A 19,257-nucleotide genomic window follows, 5' to 3' on the forward strand; every position below is an offset into this window, starting at 1 on the left:
TTTTATAGACACAGCAGGGTTGGAGTGTTAACCTACAGGAAGGATTGGAGACCACCAGACCCCAATCCAGCATTACCTCCAGCAGCTGCCTCCTCCCTGTGGCCTTCATGTGGATGGTGGCCATCCTCTCGGCCAGGACTGTGAGAGAGGACTGCATGGCAAGCCCCTCAGCCGGGTCCACGGCATCCAGCTCGTCTGCGAAGCTGGACTGCAGCCCGTTGATCTCCTCCTGGAGCCTGTGGATGTCCCCCACCATGGCCTGGCGGACACAAGCACTGTCAGGAGCGTGAAGCTCGGCCGATCACTTGTCAAGGCCATGGTCAATTTAAGGGCCCCGCGTTTTTTTATCAATGGAGGTTTTAACATCCTCTCCTTTTTCTCACTGCCTTGTGTGACCAAGATCAACGAATGCCAACTAGCACTAGAGCCTAACTCGTTCTAGGCTGATTATCAGTGACAACCCAGCACGTGAAGGCTCTGAGGCCACTGCCTTTCTGCCTCACCCAATGGTCGTCCATGTGGCCGTGGGGGGTGGTGTCGCCCTGCAGCGGCAGGCTGAGCCTGGCCTCCAGGCTCTCCATCTGGGAGGAGATGGACTGCAGGGAGCCCTGGTAGCGCTGCTGCTTCTCCAGGGCCTCGTACAGGGTCCGCTGCTTCTCACTGATCTGGAGAGACATGGACGAGACGATCACCAGTATTAATTAACGCCATGAGGTTCACAGAACTTGGATTAATTTAGCGTCCAAATACTGCATACAGTAAGCGCAGCAGACAATTAAGGGCAATAGTTTTATGCTGGGTGTGACAGATCAGTGATTCCAGTCTGCTATATAAATAGCTTCCAGTTGTCCTTCGTGGCGTGTTAAATACACTGCGTCAGGAACGGTGTTGTTCCTCTGAGACAGCTTGAGGTACGAGCACAGGGGTAGGTAGCTCACCACATTCTTCAGGGTCTCCCAGGAGCGCTGGAGGTCATCTAGGTTGGCCACGGACTCAAACGTTGGGTCGTACAACTCCTGAATGGGAGCTCTTGTCAGGGTGGCTCTCCCCGTGCCCATCTAAAACAGGCAGAGACAAGTGAGCAATGGACCTCCACAGGATGCAGTGAGTGTAGATTGTTTTTGAATGTCAATGTTAGGAGCAACGCGCAAAGATAAGTAAGGGTTTATTTTGATTATTGTGCCCATGTGGATTTGAGGGGAGGGAAGGAGAGTGCCCAGAAGGTCATACCTTGCTTAGCGAAGTGTCAGTACTAGCCATGGGGGAGCGACAGGTGGGAGGAGAGGAGACCTCGCTGCTGGCCCCCTCCTCCCCAGACTCCTCAGTCACAGGGGACAGAAGAGTGTGACAGCGGCCAGCGGTCATCTGATAAACCCATGGGTTAGGGTTAGGGTAAACCCATGCCACAGCAAGTTAGACAGGAAACAGAAGCAAAGGAACCCATATTCATTGATAACCCATTCGTACAAAATCACATACACATTTGGGGGGTTATTCACAAAACAAGCATGCTGTAGTACACAAGCGGGCTCTCACCATGACAGAGGGGCCGGATTGTTTCCTGGAGGTTTGTTCTCCATCCGTCTCCTCCAGCCCCTCGGAGAGCCCCTCGGCGTCGCTCACCGCCAGCAGCGTGGTGGCGTGTTTGGCCTTCACAGCCAGCATCTTACACTTGGAGTTCAGGGAGGCTATCTGCTCCTGGTATCCTTTGATCTTCTGGGCCAACTCCTGATCCAAAGAACGCCCCCAAGACAGACAGAAGACCAAGCCATTGAGTTCAGTTTCAAAGAACTGTAGTTATATGTGACTATATGTGTCTACCACAGAATGTAGGAAAGAATGACTTCACTTTTTTATCATCTTCATCTATGCTAGCTGTGCTATGTCTGTGCTTTGCTAACTGTTCTGTGCTATACTTGTGCTACGGTGGACTGTTCTGTGCTGACAGCACCTCATGGTGGAGGATCTGGGCCTGCAGCTCCTGGATGTTGCTGGTGGGGATGGGCCGGTCCTGGATGACCCTGTGGGCGTCCTCAATCAGCCCCTGCAGGTGCCTCACTTCCTGTTCATACTGCTCGTACTGCACCACCGCTTCCTGGACACCAGACAACCAACCAATCACGTCATCGGATGAGCTTATGTAGCGAATTGCAGCGTGACGTGTTGACACAAAGGGGCGCCCCCTACCTGTAGGATGTTGCACTGCTGTATGGCGACGTGCTGCAGCTGGCTGGCCTCCTGCTGCAGGCCAAGCGCCGTGCGACAGATGGCCAGGTTTGGCATCACCTCCTCTGGGACGCGCAGGGCACTCTGGCACAGCTGCACCGCCTGCACCTGCTGCTTGAAGCTCTCCATCTCTGACAGCAGGCGCTGGGAAACAAAGAGGGACATTTACGCTCTGGACCAGCATAATAATTCACTGGTTGATGCTTTAAATCAGGTTAGTTATAACTAAGATTTGATTTGAGATTTGAGCAGGAACCTACCAGAAGGTAGCTCACCAGATTGAGAGTTATTATTATACCTTCAGGATGTTACCTTCTCCACAGCTAGCAACATGTGTGCAATACAGATGCAAACTGTTTCTTCCAGGTGATGGTGACGTTACCTGTCTCCGGGCCAGCTGCTCTCTCAGGCTCTGCCTGGCCAGCTCAGGGGAGGTAAGGGTGGCCTGGACCTGGTCCAGAGCCACATGCAAGGCCTTCACCTCGTACTCCAGAGCCTCCATGCTCTGAGGAAATAGCACACATCGACGACTTATCAGACCTGACTTGTCAGGATATTCATATGTCAGGTGAAGGATACAAACTCATCTAAACAGCAGTCCTTTAAAGTTTTTTTTCAAAAGATTATGGTCAGTAGTTTAACTGATAGGCATATCAAATTATTAAAACCAACAACTAAAGTTAATACAAAAAGTCTGAGAGTGAATGAATAAATGTGTGTAGCCTGAGAACTGATGAATCAAAGCCGTGTTCATCACGCTTCCTCTGTACCTCTGCAGCGTCCTCCAGGCTCTGCAGGCGAGTTCTGACGTTCTGCTGCAGCTCCTCCGTCTGACGGCTGAGGTCACACACCTGCTGGCTCATGGCCTCCACCTGCAGCACCTCCGACAGCAGCTCCACCTTCTCCCCCATGTTCTGCAGGTCTCCGTGGAGTTCCCGGGACTCTCTCAGCACAGACTGCAGGACAGGAGGGAGTCTCACAGCAGGACTTCAAGTCTCACAGGGAAACAACTGTCTTACAGCAGAACAGTCTTAGAGCAGAACAGTCTTACAGCAGAACTGTCTTACAGCAGAATAGTCTTACAGCAGAACTGTCTTACAGGAAAACTGTCTTACAGCAGAAGTGTCTTACAGCAGAACTGTCTTACAGCAGAACAGTCTTACAGCAGAAAAGTCTTACAGCAGAACAGTCTTACAGGACAACTGTCTTACAGCAGAACAGTCTTACAGCAGAACAGTCTTACAGCAGAACAGTCTTACAGGACAACTGTCTTACAGCAGAACTGTCTTACAGCAGAACAGTCTTACAGCAGAACAGTCTTACAGGACAACTGTCTTACAGCAGAATAGTCTTACAGCAGAACAGTCTTAAAGCAAAACAGTCTTAGAGGATGTCAGTCTCACAGGGGGACAACAGCTTTACAGCAGAACAACAATCTTACAGCAGAACAGTCTTACAGCAGGACACCAGGCACTGTATCTTAAATTGAGGGTATTTAACTTCCTAGCACCCTGTCTGGTTGGAGGTCCTACCCACCTGGTACATCCGTATCTGTTCCTGCAGGTGAGCTGAGGAGTTCCAGATGATGTTGGCTCTGGCCAGGCTCCTGGCCTTTTCTGACCACCTTACGATGAACTCCAGCATCTCATTGTACTCGTCTAAATGGGCCCCAGCCTGCAGAGCAGAGATAAGGAAGGAGGCGTGGGACCACAGACCAGCAAAACAGCACTAACAACCAACTATACAATGTGATTCACGGGTGATGCAGTATAAATAGCACCTTTTGTATCATCACAATGGCAACACCAACAGTCCACCAGAGAGTAAGCTTTAGGGCTATAAGCCTCATTGTAAGGATGACAAGTCTGTCAACAACACGGTCATCTGTATTTTTCAGACATTTCTGATGTTAGATTCTGACGGTCATTAACATTTCTGATGTTAGATTCTGACGGCCATTAACTTTTCTGATGTTAGATTCTGACGGTCATTAACATTTCTTATGTTAGTTTCTGACGGTCATTAACTTTTCTGATGTTAGATTCTGACGGTCATGAACTTTTCTGATGTTAGATTCTGACGGTCATTAACCCTTCTGATGTTAGATTCTGACGGTCATAAACATTGCTGATGTTAGATTCTGACGGTCATTAACATTGCTGATGTTAGATTATGACCTTTTTGAGCCAGGTGGTACGGCACTCCGCTAGCCTGGCAGTGTGGTGATGGATGTCACGCAGCTTGGAGATGGCGTCACTCAGCTGCTTAGCCAGAAAGGGATTCCTTCGGCCGAACTCCTCAACGGCACTGTTCAGTTCTGAGAGGGTCCGACCACAGCTGTCCAGGTCCGAACACAGACTCTGAGGAGGAGGTTAGAAGCGTTTAGAAGCGTTTCAGCAACGCTGTGGATAAAAGGGTCTGCTGAGGGAATTGAAATGCTGAAAGTAATTGTTTTATAACCTGACAAAGCTCAACAGATGGGAGACAGAAAATAACTGCTTGTCCCCTATCAGTTCCAACCCACCTTGGTCTCGTCTCTGGCATGATCAACATCGGTAGCTTTTTCTTGGAGCTGGCTGGAAATGCCCTTAAGTTTCTCTGAGACGTCATGGATCCTAGAGCTGAAGTCCTCCTTTATATCTCTGGTCTTCTGAATCTCTCTCTCTTTGGATAGAACCTTAGGCATGTGCACACACACATCAACTTGCAATCATATTTTAAAATCCTTACTTCACATTCAAGATTCTATGTACTTTGTTAGCTAAATGTTCACTAAAGTAATCGTGTGAGTGTTGGCGTGGTCCCAGAGAGGCAGCCTACCTGGTCCTCGATGGCGCCCAGAGCCAGGGAGACCTCGGCCAGCTGCATGGAGATCTCCGAGGGCAGGATGGTGAACAGGTCTAGGTACTTGCTCTGCTGCTGCTCGGCAATCTTGTCGACATTCTGACGATAGTGGATCACGTCGCCGTGCACAACCTGTAAACAACACAGACTATTAATGTAGACTGTATATTCTATTGTATGATTGTATATTACAGTATGTTATCAAACTAAATGAATCGTGTAAAAAGCATGTAAAAAATGGTGTAAAAAGAATTGTCTATAAATCGTGTAAAAAAAAAAGAAGGTACTTTTGTATAATAGATTACTGTTATAGACTACTATTATGCCTCCATATTCCTCTTCCATTCAACAACAGCAACATGTTGTCGAGCCACAAGCTTCATGAGTATCAATGTATGTAAACATGGAGGTTATTGGTTATTTGCATGTGGTTATCGCTGTTTTGGCAGGGCTGGCTAATCACCTCCAGTTCCTGCAACAGGGAGTCAATGTCTGGGGTGGGGTTGAGGAGCAGCTCCCTGGTCTCCTGGATCCAGGCCTTCACCGCGCTCAGGTCCTTCTCCACCCCCTCCCTGTCCCTCAGCTCCTGGGCGGCCTGCGAGCGTCTGGTCCGGGACTGGACCAGGACGCTGTGGAGGCGACACAGGAACAAACAGGTATGTTTCGCATGAAATTGTGAACACAGTCAACAGATTTCACATACAGATTTACAGTGTCAGAAGACTGCAACACTTAACTTGATTTAACGTTTTATTTCTGGTAAACTTTATAAGGTGAGAACACAACATAAACATAAGCACCTTTTGGGTGCTTATTTACTTTCAAACTAAGGTGTCATTATTGCTAATGTTTGCTGAACTTCTCCAGGAGGACCTGCGTGGCCTAGGCTGTGTACAGTACCTCTCAAGTTGGTCATGCAGAGCCCTGATCTCCTGCAGGCTGGGCAGCTCGTCCTGGTCGGCGGCGGGCGAGGGCGCCTCTACATCCCTCAAAAGGCTGACGGTGTACTGCCTCAGCAAGGTGAGGGAGGACAGCTCGCGCTCCGCATCCTGGCTCAGTGCCTCGTGCTGCTCCAGGACCGCCTGCAGCGCCGCCTTGGACGCCTTCTCCACCGCACAGTCCGGGACGCGGCTCCGGAGCTCGTCCGAGACCGAGCCCAGCTTCACCATCTGGCGCAGGCAGAGAGGGGAACATGCAGTGTTTACCAAACCGCTGAATTTCTATTGAAAACCTATGTGAGAAACTATACATGCAAAGTCTAGCGTATGTTTACTTATTCCAGTCTTTATTTTAGTGTTTGGATATTTGAAGGGTTTATTCTTGTGCTACATTGTATGGTACTTCGTGCTATTTCTTGTGGGTTAACTGAGTCTAGACATTTTGAGTGTGTTCCCGCTTCCTGTGTACCTTCTCTCGGAAGGTCCTCCACTCCTGCGCCGTGTCCTCCAGCACCCTCTCCTGGCCGCGCGCCACGCTGCGCAGCCGGGTCCAGCGCTGCCACACCGTGGTCATGGAGCGGCTGATGGTGGCCTTGCTGGCGTCGCTCCCCACCAGCTCCAGCTGGGACGCCTGCTCCTCCAGCTCCGTCAGCTTCTCCTGGAAGCTGTTCACCATGGAGACCAGGGACTGGGGGGGGGATTAGTAGGGAATGAGCATTACTGTACCTACAGTCCAATTGGCTTGTGTCTGACTCTGGTTTACGGTTAAGCATGGATTGCGTGAGAGACATTTTAACTAGTTACCCAAAGTGTTATGTTATTTATTACACAAAGCATTACGACAAGCTATTACATTAGTGAAACTTGACACTGTAAGAGGGGGGAGGGAGTACTCCAGGAGTAATGAACCAAAACTGTGACGATTATAAACGTCCACGTCTTTATCAACAGAAGTTCGACCAGAAACATGCTGCATTGGGACCATTGAGTACCCTGTGAGTGCGCAGCCTGTCCTCTGCTTCCTGGCTGGTGGCAGCTTTAGCAGTGGAGAACTCTGTCAGCTTCTTCTCCGCCTCATTCATCAGCTCTATGATGGTCTGCCTGGCGTCCTGGTAGGACTGCCACTGGGCCACACAGCTGAGGAAGACACAACACTGAAAACATGGCTCAACACAAACCAGTCAACATAGGCACTGATCGTGACCTGGAACCAACAGTTTTTTATTGTTTGAATTGTATGTATTGTATTTATTATCTTCCTGCCCAGGGACTGCAGATGTAACTTGGCTATATAGCTAACTCTAACACAACAGTTTTTTTGTGCAAAGCCCCTGTTAACTTAACAACATGCAGCGAATTGAATGGAATAATACGTTATCACAAAGTAAAGTCTCATAATTACATGAGAATGGCAGTAATGTTTTAACAATGCAGGAGACTACCACAGTCTGAACTTAACCTTCACAACTACGTTTGTAGAGTAATGTTTTTAATAAAGCTGTCCCCACTATGTCTCTCTCCCTCTTCCGTCTCTCTCTCCAGTGTGGTCCTACCTGTGCAGGACGTCATGGTGACACTGCAGCTGGTCGCGGACCTCCATGCCCCTCTGCTGGGCCGACTCCACGCTGAGGCGGATCTGCTGCCTGGCCGTGGGGTTCACCAAGCTATCCAGCTGGGGCGGCAGGGCTTCCAGCTCCCTCAGGTGGGCCAGGAACTCCTGCTCGGTGGCCATGATGTCGTCCTGCTGGCGGAGGCACTCCTCGTAGTTCTCCACGTCCACCCCCAGGCTGGCCTGCTGCAGGAAGGCCACGGCGTCCTCCAGCCACTCGCAGGCGGACTGCATCCTGAAGTGGTACTTCTGGCACAGCGACAGGGCTTCCTCTAGGGTGATCTGGAGAGACGGGTGGAGATAGGTGGCGAGGTATGTGTATATATATATATATATATGTTGTTTTTTTACTTTGAGAAAAATCTTTTTTTTTTTTTTAAGTGTTTGGAATGTTTACTTCTAGTATAATCTAGTATATTTCGTCAATATATTGAATGTTTTTGTGAGAGGATCTCACCTGTTTGGAGCTCAGAGCTTGTTGGACGTCCGCCTGCAGCTTGGCCATCTCCTCCAGGCTGAGGTCAACATGGGCGGGGACGAGCTCGTTGGCACTGGTGTACTTCTGCTTCTCCCTGCTGCTGAGGGCGGCCACGATCCTCAGTCTGGACTGGATCTCCTCCTGCATGATCTGCTGCTTCCTGATCTCCTCCTGGACCTTCTCCACCCTCACGTCCACGATCACCGCGCAGCCGAGCTCGTCCCTGACCTGCTGCAGCCAGTCCAGGGTCCTCTTCACTTCCGTCTCAAAGTCCTTGCTCTGGACAAAGCGGTTCTCGCACTCCTCGATCAGCTCTCCCACTGCCGACTGCAGGGAAAGCAGCTCGTCCTGCCAGAGGACCACCTGGTCCCTGGAGGCCTCGTGGGCCGCCTGCTCCACATGAGGAACCAGGCTGTCCATCTGCTCCATCAGCCTGGACAGGTGGGAGTTGGCGCTCTGGAGGCTCCCGGCCAGGGCGTGGTAGTTCTTCAGCCTCTCCTCGGCCGACTGGGTCTCGGCATTCACTTTGACCAGCTGCTCCTTGGTGGCCTTCAGCTCAGAGTCCACCTGCTTGGCCATGGCCTTGTGGTCCTCGAAGGACTCCAGGGTGTCCTCCAGGTGCTCCACCTTCTGCTCGATGAGCCTCTTCAGGCCGTTGTAAAGGCTCACCAGCTGGGTCATCTCCTCGGGCCTCCAGGGCTGGCCAGTGCTACGGAAGCCTTCCTTCTTCTGGTTCAGCTCGCTGACAGCCTGGCCGAGGTTGCTCAAATCCCCCTGGAGTGTTTTGTAGTCGTGCTGCAAGCTGACCACCTCCTCTGTCTGCAGGCCAACAGGCTGGTTCCCCAGGGAGTGGAAATGATCCTCCAGCTCTTTCAGGGCCTTGTGGGTCACGTCTATGAAAGAGGCATACTCCTTGCGTGCTAGAATGGCCTGCTGGATCTTGTCTTGTTTCTCTTTGGCCAGGGCCAGTATGCTGTTGTACTGCTGAGGGAGAACATTGAGCTTCTCATCCAGGTAGCAGTGGTCCACTTCGTTCAGGGTTGGCAGGATCTCCTGGCCTGCCCTCTGGACTGTGAGAAGAAGATTCTCGTACTCCATTGCCTGCTCTATTATCTGCTGGTACTTCGCTAGCTGCACGTTCAACTCTGCGTCTCCGTTCATTAAATTGATCTCAGGGAAGGTCACGATATCCGCTTGCTTCAGCCATTGACATGTCTTCTCCAGGTCGGCCTTGAAGTACTTTCTAGAGACGAGCACCTTCTCCAGCTCCTGCAGCCTCTGGCCGCACCTCTGCAGAGCCTTCTCAAAGATGCACTGCAGCTCCTGGAGCTTGGAGAGCAACTCAACCTTCTCGTCCGCGGTGGCGTCCCTCATCAGGTCGCGGCCCTGGGACCACAGGGAGGTCAGCTCGCTCTGGTAGGCCTTCAGGCTGCTCTGGATGTTCCTGCAGGTCCTCACCTGCTTCGCCAGGTCGTCGGGCAGCAGGGCAATGTACTCCTCCGCCTGGACCTTCTTCTCATTCTGCTGGACCCAGGCGATGGACTGGCCGACTGCCACGAGGAACTGCGTGCGCTCCGTGAACGCCTTGCTGAGGTGCTTCCGCCGCTGGGCCACCTTCACACTCAGGGACTCCACCTCGGCCTGGGTGTCAGAGATGAGCCTTTGGAGCCGCTGGCGCTCGTTCAGCCCCAGGTGGGCCAGCACGCGGTCGGCGTCAGCCGTGGCCTGGGCCAGCAGCAGCTGCTTGGCCTCCAGCTCGCTGCAGATGCTCAGGTGGTCGAACAGGAAGCTCTGAGCCAGCTCCGGAGGGGGGCTCATCTTCATGGCCTCGGACAGGGCCGGCTGCTGCTCCTCCACCCACTCGCAGGCCTCCCTCAGGCGGGCCTCCACCTGGCCCATATCCTCCAGGGTCACCACCGAGTCCTGGATCTTCCTCTTGATGAGGCTCTGCAGCTGGGTCCAGCGCTGCTCAAAGTGGCTGATCTGCTCTTTGACCAGCTCCTTGTCATCCAGGTTCAGATGATGGATGACCTTCTGTCTCTGGTCTTTCAGGTCCTCCAGGGTTCCTCGCTGGTCCTCCAGAGTCACGGCCAGCTTCCTGAGGGCTTTCAGGTGTTCCGAGGTACTTTCAGCATCCGTTCTGGGGAGAAACCAACACATGAACATATAAAGAAACACAAACAATGCATGGCCTTCAAGACATTCTTAGATAACTAGGAAACTGTATAAATACATCACCACATTACCATAACAACATGTCTGTACTGTGACTGCAAAACCCAATATGTAATATGACCACAATAAACCATATACCCACAAATACACTGCTTCTAATCACATGTTTTGGAGAACCTCACCTAGCCATATTGTCCCACTCCTTGGACACGTGTTCAAACAGGGCCTCTATAGCCGTGATGCAATCCTGGTACTCTTTAGTCCTCCGCACATCCTCCTGTCTCTGGTCCAGCAGCTTGTTGGCCTGGTGACACAGCTCCAGCCAAGAGTGGCTGAGTCGGCCGATCTCCGTGTGCTCCGGGGAGTCCTGACCCCCGCTCAGCCTGCTCACGCTCTCTGTCATCCTGGTCAGGGTGCTCTGCTTGGACTGCAGCTGCTGGCAGAACTCCTGTCGGCCACGCCCCCAACAAATGTAAATGAAATACAAACAGGAAGAAGGACTCAGTGTAATTATCTATATTAGGAGTCAGCATGCTGAAATGAGTAGCAGCATCAGCAGAAATGCAGCCCATCCGGACAATCACGCAAAGCTGTGAGATTACATAGAAGATGAAGAAAGTGGTGAAGATGTAGACAACTGGAGGTGTAGAAGAAGGAGGTGTGGAAATAGAGTGGGTAATAAGACTGACTTAATAGGACCTCACTACCTATTAACTAGGTCTAACTCTTACTACAAGCGCCTGGATCTGAAGAGTTACTGAAGAGTGTGGTAGCAGTGGGGCGTCCTACCTTGGCCTGGGTGAGCATGTTGTGGGCTATCTTGGTCTCCAGCTCGGCAGGTCGCCTGGAGAGTGTGACTAGCTGCTGCTCCACATCCTGGAAGAGAGCCGTTAGCTCCTGCTTCTGCTCCTTGATCTCCCTCCAGCCCTCCGACAGCTCCTGGGAGCTCGACATCCTCTCCTCGATCTGCAACAGCACACACGGTAGAAGGTCCAGGGTTCTTATAAGGGATTACTTTAGCTCAAGGGTGTTGGATAGAAAGGACGCTGGGGGTCAGAAAGGTCACTGAAAGGTCATGGAAAGGTCAGGGCCCCTCACCGTGAGTTTGACCTGCTGGACGTCTGCGGCGGTGACTCTCACAGCATCATCAGCCAGATCGCAGACAGAACACACCAGGTCCAGGTAGGTACTGGCCTGCTCCTGGAGAGCGCGATAGTGCTTCACCTGAGCAGACACCAGGAACGATTCAACAATCAGGCACCACATAAAACTGGTCTTAAAGTAAAATCTTTAACCTTGTCCTTTTTTAAGTGAATAACTGTATACTAAATCATTTAATATCACAGCAACATGGTTGTAAGTTCAAGTCAACAACAGCCCAGTTTTCTCAGAAATGACAAAGTTAGAGATGGAGTGTTTGTTTTCGCCATGGAAACGGGAATGCTGGAATTTCCAGAGCACAGACACCCACAACCATAGATATGTATAAACACTAGATGTCTTACGGCGGAGTCTAAAACGTCCGCACATGGTGGCCATCTTGCTACAGTCAACTCGCTCACCCATAACATTGTGTTGAATCTACATGTACTTTTTAAATGACCATAACTTGCTCAATTTTCAACCGATAATTATTCATAAGTATGCAGTGGCATACCGACATCTCTGACGTTGATAACAAACCAAACCGTTTCAAAATCGGTTGAAAATTGAGCAAGTTATGGTCATTTAAAAAGTACATGTAGCATCAACACAATGTTATGGGTGAGCGAGTTTACTGTAGCAAGATGGCCGCCATGTGCAGACGTTCGACTCCGTTGTCCGGCAACGCGGACGAGACATCTAGTGTTTATATATATATCTATGCCCACAACACACTTCATTGTCATGGAGACAAAATTATTATTATGTCACTTGATTCCAATGTCTGTTTATGGAGATGGGTCAGCGCTACGCAGTACCTGCTTGAGCGCCTCCTGCAGGCCGGAGGGGGCCTGGTCGTGCAACCGGAGCTCCTCGTGCACCGTGGAGAGCCAGACCTGACACTGCTGTAGGGTGTCCTGGTGACTGACATGCTTCTGCAGCTCCCTGTCCAGGCTCTGGTACACCTGAGGGAGCACGCACACGCAACACCGCAGCCAAGGCAAGTTAGAGAAGAGCTCAAGACTGTGCTCAGGTAGATAATGGTGTCTGAGGATATGTCTAGTGCAGTGTTAGAGTGTTTGACTACACATGATGAGGCTGTGTGTTCAAATCCCCACATGAATCCTTTATTTATATATATTTATTATATTCACATTACATGTCGACTTACGCGTTGGGCGGTGCTACAGATGGCAGAGTAACTGTCTCTAGTGCCCTGCAGGTGGGCCTGGACCTGCTGACTGATCTTAGCCTGCACTTGGTCAGAGCCGCTGGCCACCAGGTCTTCACCTTTGCCTTTCAGACTTGTCAGGCGCTCCTCAAAGCCGGCGATCTCCTCCATTATGGCCTGCAAATACCCAGAAACAAAACAGTCTCAAAACAGGTTCAAAATGGGACCATGGCACACCAAGCAACAGCCAAACGATTAATTTCATTCATTGTCATTGGTCACCCCTGTGACATTGTCCCATTGTGAGCACAGGTGGTAGCGGTCACCTTGTGCCTGGCTAGCTGCTGGGTGGCCATCTCCATACTGATGGTCTGCATGGAGTCAGAGGTGACCAGGCGGCTGGACATCTGTAGGAGCCACTTCTCCACCTCCTGCAGATCGCTGTTGTAGCTCTCGTGCTCCTTCAGCCACTCCTGCATGCTCTGTACCTGGCCCTGCAACCAAACACCACCCCACCTCCTCCTTAGAGCCTAGCCCACGACAACAACCCCCCCATCTCCAACCTCTCTCCATCCAGATACAACAGTCAGGTAGGCTAATACGACCACAGGCCTTCAGTGAGTAGAGACCACCACGGATAATATATAAACCAATATTTAGGTTGGTTTAGGTGCATTTCTTTGGGCGTATGTGAAGCCCTCTATGACATGCTTACATGAATAAAAAAGGGCAATATTAATACAATCTGCTTTGCTATAAAATGTGTATTTTGTACCTGCCTATGCAGCCGAATGTACCTGACGTAGTAAGACTATAATTTTAGAATTCGAACCAAATTCAAAAACATGGTCCATGGTAAGACCTACCTTGGCTGCAGTGCAGATGTCTTGATAGTCGGTCTGCAGCCGGCTGAGGTTGTCGCTGATGGTAGGATCGTGGACTGTCTCCAGCAGAACCTCTCCCTTCTCCACCACAGACCTCACCGCTGACTCGTGAGACTGCACAGTCTGCTGGATAGTCTAGATGATGACACCATTCAAATGTTTATGAAATGAGTCTTTGTGAGCCACCCTGTATTCTACACAAGTGACATTCAACAATAATCGACAGCTTTTTAAGTATTTCCTTTGTTTTGTGTAAAGTATTTTCAGTTTACATGAAATAAAACGGTATTATTATGACCCGTTGAGCTACCCTGTATTTGGCTAGCTGAGCTTTCTTCTGGTAAAGCTCTGCCTTGGGCTCAACGGAGCAGCCCAGCAGAGCCTTGGTCTCTGCCAGCCACTGGGCCTGGGTCTTGTACTTGTCCAGGAAGTCTCTGGAGAGAGCGATGCATTTCTCCAGAGCGCTGTGCTCGGTGCGCAGGGCGGCCGTCAGCCCCTCCAGCTGGGAGAGGCGCTCGTCCACCTCCTCTTTCAGCTTCTGGGCCTCGGGTTCCTCTAGGAAGGCCATGGCTCGTTCTGTCTTCTCCCTCATGGTCTTCAGGAAGCTGTGGCCCTGCTCCATGTCTGCCTGGAGGGCCTGAGAAACAGACAGGATAGGAACACGGCAGTCAGGCTGCTGTTATACACTGAGAAGAGCTGAGGAGGTTTTTTTGGAGCAGTTTTATGATGTTTGGTGTTTTAGATGGTCCGTTAACTTCAGTACCTCCAGTTTCTTCATCTTCCTCTCCATGGCAACGCGATCCACCGTATCGATGTTGACAGCCACAGCTTTGAAGCTGTTCTGCGCGGTGCTCAGCCAGTCAGAGAAGGTGCTGAAGCCACTGTGGGCCTCCTCTATGCAGGACACCTCCTCCTGCAGCTGTTTGATGGTGTCCTACAACACAGACCAGGACACAGGAGGGAAACATGTCAGGAAAGAGAGGATAGGGCCGCTCATATCAACTGGCAGATGTGTGTGCATGCGTGTCAGAGGGTGTGTGTGTCAGAGGTTGTGTGTGCAGTTGAGTGTTAGGTTTTCTTCGGTTAGATCGGTTATTTGCTCATAGACGTGTACATTGGGTTTCTATATGCTAGCTTGGCCAGTAACAGAGCCCCATGTCACAGTGTCAGTGTGTGTATGTGTGTGTGTGTATCAGTGTATGGGGGTGTGTGTAGCAGTGTGTGTCAGGTAGTGTTTGTGTGTGTGTCAGGTTGTGTGTGTGTGTGGGCCCTACCAGGAGGTGCAGCAGCAGGGCGTGGTAGCGGGCGGTGAGCTGGGTGGCCCGGGTGCTGACGCGGCTGCTCATGTGGGTCTCATCCAGAACCTGGCGAGCCAGCACACCCAGCCCCTCCATCTCCTCTTGGTACACCTGCACCTCCTCCTGCCAGCCCTGCAGAGAGGGGGGAGCAGGGGGAGACAGAGATAGAGTCAGGGTTTGACATTAACAGAGAAAAAAGAAAGAAGTGAGAGATAGGGATAAAGAGAGGGAGAGGTAGAATGATAGAAAGAGAGGGATAGAGAGAGAGAGAGAGAGACATATACATTAACAGAGAGAAAAAAGAAGTGAGAGAAAGAGCAAGGACAAAGCTAGAGAGAGGGACAAGAGAAAGCAAGATCTCAATATCACAGAAGCAGTAACTACAGCACAACAACAAGAACACAGAGACTAGCTGTGACCCCCCCAGAGTCTCCTGACCCCCTGCTGACCTTAATCAGCTGCAGCTGAGCCTCTTTGGTCTCCCGGTCAGACCTGCGATGGCTGCGCAGCTGGCCCTTGGTCTCCATGCCCTTGAGCCAGCTGTCTAGGCGCTGGAACTTCTGCTCCAACTGCCTGAGCTTGGCCAGGGCGCTGTTGAGCTGGGCCCTGGTGTCTCCCAGGCGGCCCTGGTACATCCTCCAGTCCTGCTGCAGGGTCTCCAGGGCCCGGTCCTCGATCTGGGGGGCCCCCCAGGGGACAACGTGGTCTCGGCTCACCACCAGGCTGTTGAGTAGGGCCTGGCCCTCTGTGCAGTGTCTCTGCAACTCCTGGGAATGGAATTAGGTAACCTGTCAATGTTTGGAGCTCCACGCATAGGAAATAAGGATCACTGGATAACTGAGTTAACATTATTTCAAATGTTACTATTATTTATGGAGTATTTTCACTTCAACAAAAGGGTAGAAAGTGTAAATTATCCCTAATTCCTGTATGTGAAAGCAGATAATTTTTTTTAAATATATTTGTATTTCCTATTATCAGTTAAAAAGGTAAAAAAGGGCAATTTTCCTTTATAGTTCCTTCATAATTTTGTTTCTGTAAGTGAACACAAAGAGATGCTATATGTTGGGACCTGTAGTTTCTGAAGAGTCTCCTCCAGAGTCTCCAACTCCCCCTCCAGCTGGGTGTAGCAGCCCAGCTTCTCCTGCTCCTGCTCCAGCCACTGCTCAAATGCTTGCAGCCCCCTCTGGTACTCCTGGTGAGCCTGAACCAGCTGCTCTGCCTTTCCCACCACACTCTGGAGGAACAAACACGCTAGCTATGAGTATGTTGGAGATACATAATTTCAGTTTCAGGTTGCCTGTGCACCTTATCTATAGGATGGAGTAAGTATAGCCTACATATAAACAGATATATAAACTATAACTACACATAACTATATACCTATATACCTGGGAAGCACCTGGGAAGCACCTAGGCTGTTAAGCAACTGGGAAGCACCTAGGCTGTTAAGCACCTGGGAAGCACCTAGGCTGTTAAGCACCTGGGAAGCACCTAGGCTGGGAAGCACCTGGGAAGCACCTGGGAAGCACCTGGGAAGCACCTAGGCTGTTAAGCACCTGGGAAGCACCTGGGAAGCACCTGGGAAGCACCTGGGAAGCACCTAGGCTGTTAAGCACCTGGGAAGCACCTGGGAAGCACCTAGGCTGTTAAGCACCTGGGAAGCACCTAGGCTGTTAAGCACCTGGGAAGCACCTGGGAAGCACCTGGGACTGTATGTATAGCAATTAATCGCAGATCAAAAGGTTGCAGGTTCAAATCCCCAATGTACAGTCTGTCGGTTTGGATAAAAGCTAAATAATAATAATAATAAAAAAAATAGTTTTCCTGCTGCTATGTGCTGCTGCTCTGCAGCCTGCGTACCTTGGCTCTGTGTCTGACGGTGTTGTAGCGCTCCTGCAGGTCCTGCAGCTCCAGCTGGGCCACGTAGTGCTCCGCCATGCTGGCACTCTTAGCCGTGATGGTATCCAGCAGGCTGCTGTGGCTCAGCACCTCCTCGTGCAGCAGCTGAGTTAACACCACAACAACACTGGGTTCACTTCAACCACAGGCTGTTTAGGCTTCAAACGTGGCCATATTATTGTGTTGGTGGATGACCAAGAGCCCATGCACCATACAAATGTAAAAGGAAATCTACTTTGAAATACTCTGTCAATACTGCATCATTAACTTAAGTTAACTTGGATCTAAACCTGGCCAGATACATTCAGTATCGCTCAGTCGGGCATGTGTGCTGTCTTGCAGCATGTATCTGATACCTTGGCTTTGCCCAGGTTGGCAGTTTTGTCCCTCATCTCTGGACACTGTTTGTCTGTCGGGTTGAGACTCTCCTCCACCCGCTCCACCCAGGCCACGAACTGGCGCACGTCCTCCTGGTAGCTGGTCCATTGGGAGAGGGCACCCTCCAGCTGGCTGTGGGGAGATGGACAGCACAGCACATCAGTCCACACAGTCATCATCACTTGGAATGGCTGGGAGCACTGGAGTTTTACTTTCAATTACAGGAGTTCTACTTGGAACTAGAGAGGGTACCATTGGTGGGGAAATTGTGATAGTGCTTGAGGCCGCTGCAGTAGGGGCAGTTTCACCTATTTTCTATTACCTCCAAACCTATTGTTTTAAATAATATCAAATGTCCAAATATTTGGAGAAAAACAAGCCTCTATGGGTGTACTTACATTTTTACAACTATGTCTGTACATTATGAAGATTTCATAGATTAAAAAGCAAACATCCATTTGTTGCTGCTTATTTCCACTTCAAAATACTTAGGGCCTCATGTACGTACATTCACAAACGTAGCGTTATTAGCGCCATGGCCAACCCGCAGATTGCACACGCTGTGATACTTCAGTTTACGTCGTATTTACGAAACCTGCAGGTCATCAGGTAATCAGCGCCTTTCTCCGCCCACTATACCGTACATTGCGAGCATTTAAACGTGCAATTGAATGGGCTTCCTTCTCTCTTTCTATCATGGATCAGCCACCAAAGTCAAAACAGCGATGACTGTTTGAAATTATCCTGATGCCAATATTTGTAATGTAGCGAGGAGTTTGACAACTGCTGGAATGGAATGTGAACGCTGAGTTGGAGATTCAATGTAATCTTTGATTTCTTCCAGTAACTGTAATATTGCATGGCTGCTTAATCTGTAACGCCTATGAATAAGACATTGGGCAATCTTGTGTAAAAATGGTCCTAAACAAGGCCTATATACGACCTAAACTTCCTATTAAGTTTTCCCTTTCTACTAATATTTGTAGGCATCATCTAGTAATCAAGACAAGTTTGTTTAGCGAGAAGGAAACATGACTGGCTCGCTTTCTGTAGCTATCAGCTCCTATTGGTCTAAAGCTGAAGCCGATGGAATTTAGCTAACTGGCTGGTAGCTACAGTAGTAACAGTAACGGGATTGCTATTGCGTGTAACGAAACAATAGTCTAACGGGCTGGTGGGAATACCGAATTCCATCAATAAATGCATGGACGATTTATTATTTAGCGCAATTTCTCCTAGAAGGCCAAGGAGGGGTGCGAAAGGCAAGCCGCCTAAACCTTTTCAATGCAGATAAAAACCCTGCAGGCCTAGGTAGGGTGGGAACATAAATATATGTGAGATAACAATAGGGTGCCTTGCTGAGAGCAAGCACAATTACTGGTGTTCTACTAGATATCATTGGATTTCTACATGGAATTCCTGTATTGTGATAACACTGCACTTCTCAGAGTGGTTCTGAGCAATTGATTTAAAGAGGACAGAAAGGATCCAGACCTCTTGCACTGGATGGAGGCAGACAGCAGGCCATCCCATGAGTCCTTCAGGTCCTGGATGTGTTTCCGGACCACAGGGACCCCCTCAGCTGAGGTGTTCCTCTGCACAGACTCCCCCCTGGTGGCCAGCATTTTCAGCTGAATCTCCTTCTCCTGGCGTGCTGTCAACAAGGCCTGGTGGGGGCCCAGACAGAAGATGGTCAGTCTGGTTCACGGTACTAAAACCCTGTTACTATTACAGTACAGTATAACTGTATCTCTGTTTCAGTTAGGGACCAGTCAGTCCATGCATTGGAAATGTATCTCTTATGTCAAAACTAACAACAAGAGAGTCTAAAAGCATGACTGCACATCCACTGTGGTCACAATATGCATCAAAAATAATCTTTAAGCATAAAACAACGTCCCGGCCGATTGTCGTCTGTGTCCCGTACCTCCAGCTTTATCATCCTGCTGTCCAGAACATTCTTGTCAGCGGTGGGGGTGCAGTAGGTCTGCAGCATGTGACTTGTATCTGCCACCCAGTTCTGCAGCTCCTTCAGCCCCTGGGAGAAGAGCTGGTGCTCAGTGACGATGCGGTCGATGCGGGAGGCCTTCTCCTGAGGAACCACACAAGCCAGATTCCCAGTCAGCGCTGCACATTCTCCCTGCATGCGTTCACTCGTCTCAAGCCAGGAACACCTCACCCAGGTGCCCACACATGCTGCCAGGAACACCT

General features: G+C 50.2%; 1 protein-coding gene across 1 annotated transcript in view; it reads right to left on the reverse strand.

The window, feature by feature from the left end:
- Positions 1-19,257, reverse strand: part of syne1b (spectrin repeat containing, nuclear envelope 1b) — an 88,987-nt gene that overhangs the window by 32,431 nt on the left and 37,299 nt on the right. Inside the window, exons 60-94 of the mRNA XM_067244025.1 lie at positions 18,974-19,138; positions 18,541-18,713; positions 17,025-17,178; positions 16,630-16,773; positions 15,839-16,003; positions 15,216-15,533; positions 14,743-14,898; positions 14,232-14,402; positions 13,779-14,105; positions 13,451-13,603; positions 12,911-13,078; positions 12,585-12,761; positions 12,232-12,378; positions 11,369-11,494; positions 11,060-11,236; positions 10,453-10,718; positions 8,075-10,235; positions 7,562-7,899; positions 7,001-7,145; positions 6,478-6,696; positions 5,971-6,239; positions 5,534-5,699; positions 5,047-5,202; positions 4,751-4,903; positions 4,404-4,586; positions 3,763-3,900; positions 2,997-3,182; positions 2,609-2,731; positions 2,188-2,370; positions 1,952-2,095; positions 1,537-1,728; positions 1,231-1,365; positions 939-1,058; positions 504-665; positions 77-259 (exon numbers count right to left, since the gene is read on the reverse strand). Coding sequence (XP_067100126.1) covers positions 77-259; positions 504-665; positions 939-1,058; positions 1,231-1,365; positions 1,537-1,728; positions 1,952-2,095; positions 2,188-2,370; positions 2,609-2,731; positions 2,997-3,182; positions 3,763-3,900; positions 4,404-4,586; positions 4,751-4,903; positions 5,047-5,202; positions 5,534-5,699; positions 5,971-6,239; positions 6,478-6,696; positions 7,001-7,145; positions 7,562-7,899; positions 8,075-10,235; positions 10,453-10,718; positions 11,060-11,236; positions 11,369-11,494; positions 12,232-12,378; positions 12,585-12,761; positions 12,911-13,078; positions 13,451-13,603; positions 13,779-14,105; positions 14,232-14,402; positions 14,743-14,898; positions 15,216-15,533; positions 15,839-16,003; positions 16,630-16,773; positions 17,025-17,178; positions 18,541-18,713; positions 18,974-19,138 — 8,343 coding nt within the window. The remainder of the gene's footprint in view (positions 1-76; positions 260-503; positions 666-938; positions 1,059-1,230; positions 1,366-1,536; positions 1,729-1,951; positions 2,096-2,187; positions 2,371-2,608; positions 2,732-2,996; positions 3,183-3,762; positions 3,901-4,403; positions 4,587-4,750; positions 4,904-5,046; positions 5,203-5,533; positions 5,700-5,970; positions 6,240-6,477; positions 6,697-7,000; positions 7,146-7,561; positions 7,900-8,074; positions 10,236-10,452; positions 10,719-11,059; positions 11,237-11,368; positions 11,495-12,231; positions 12,379-12,584; positions 12,762-12,910; positions 13,079-13,450; positions 13,604-13,778; positions 14,106-14,231; positions 14,403-14,742; positions 14,899-15,215; positions 15,534-15,838; positions 16,004-16,629; positions 16,774-17,024; positions 17,179-18,540; positions 18,714-18,973; positions 19,139-19,257) is intronic.

Source organism: Osmerus mordax, chromosome 9 (assembly GCF_038355195.1).
Source record: "Osmerus mordax isolate fOsmMor3 chromosome 9, fOsmMor3.pri, whole genome shotgun sequence".
Lineage (NCBI taxonomy): Eukaryota > Metazoa > Chordata > Actinopteri > Osmeriformes > Osmeridae > Osmerus > Osmerus mordax.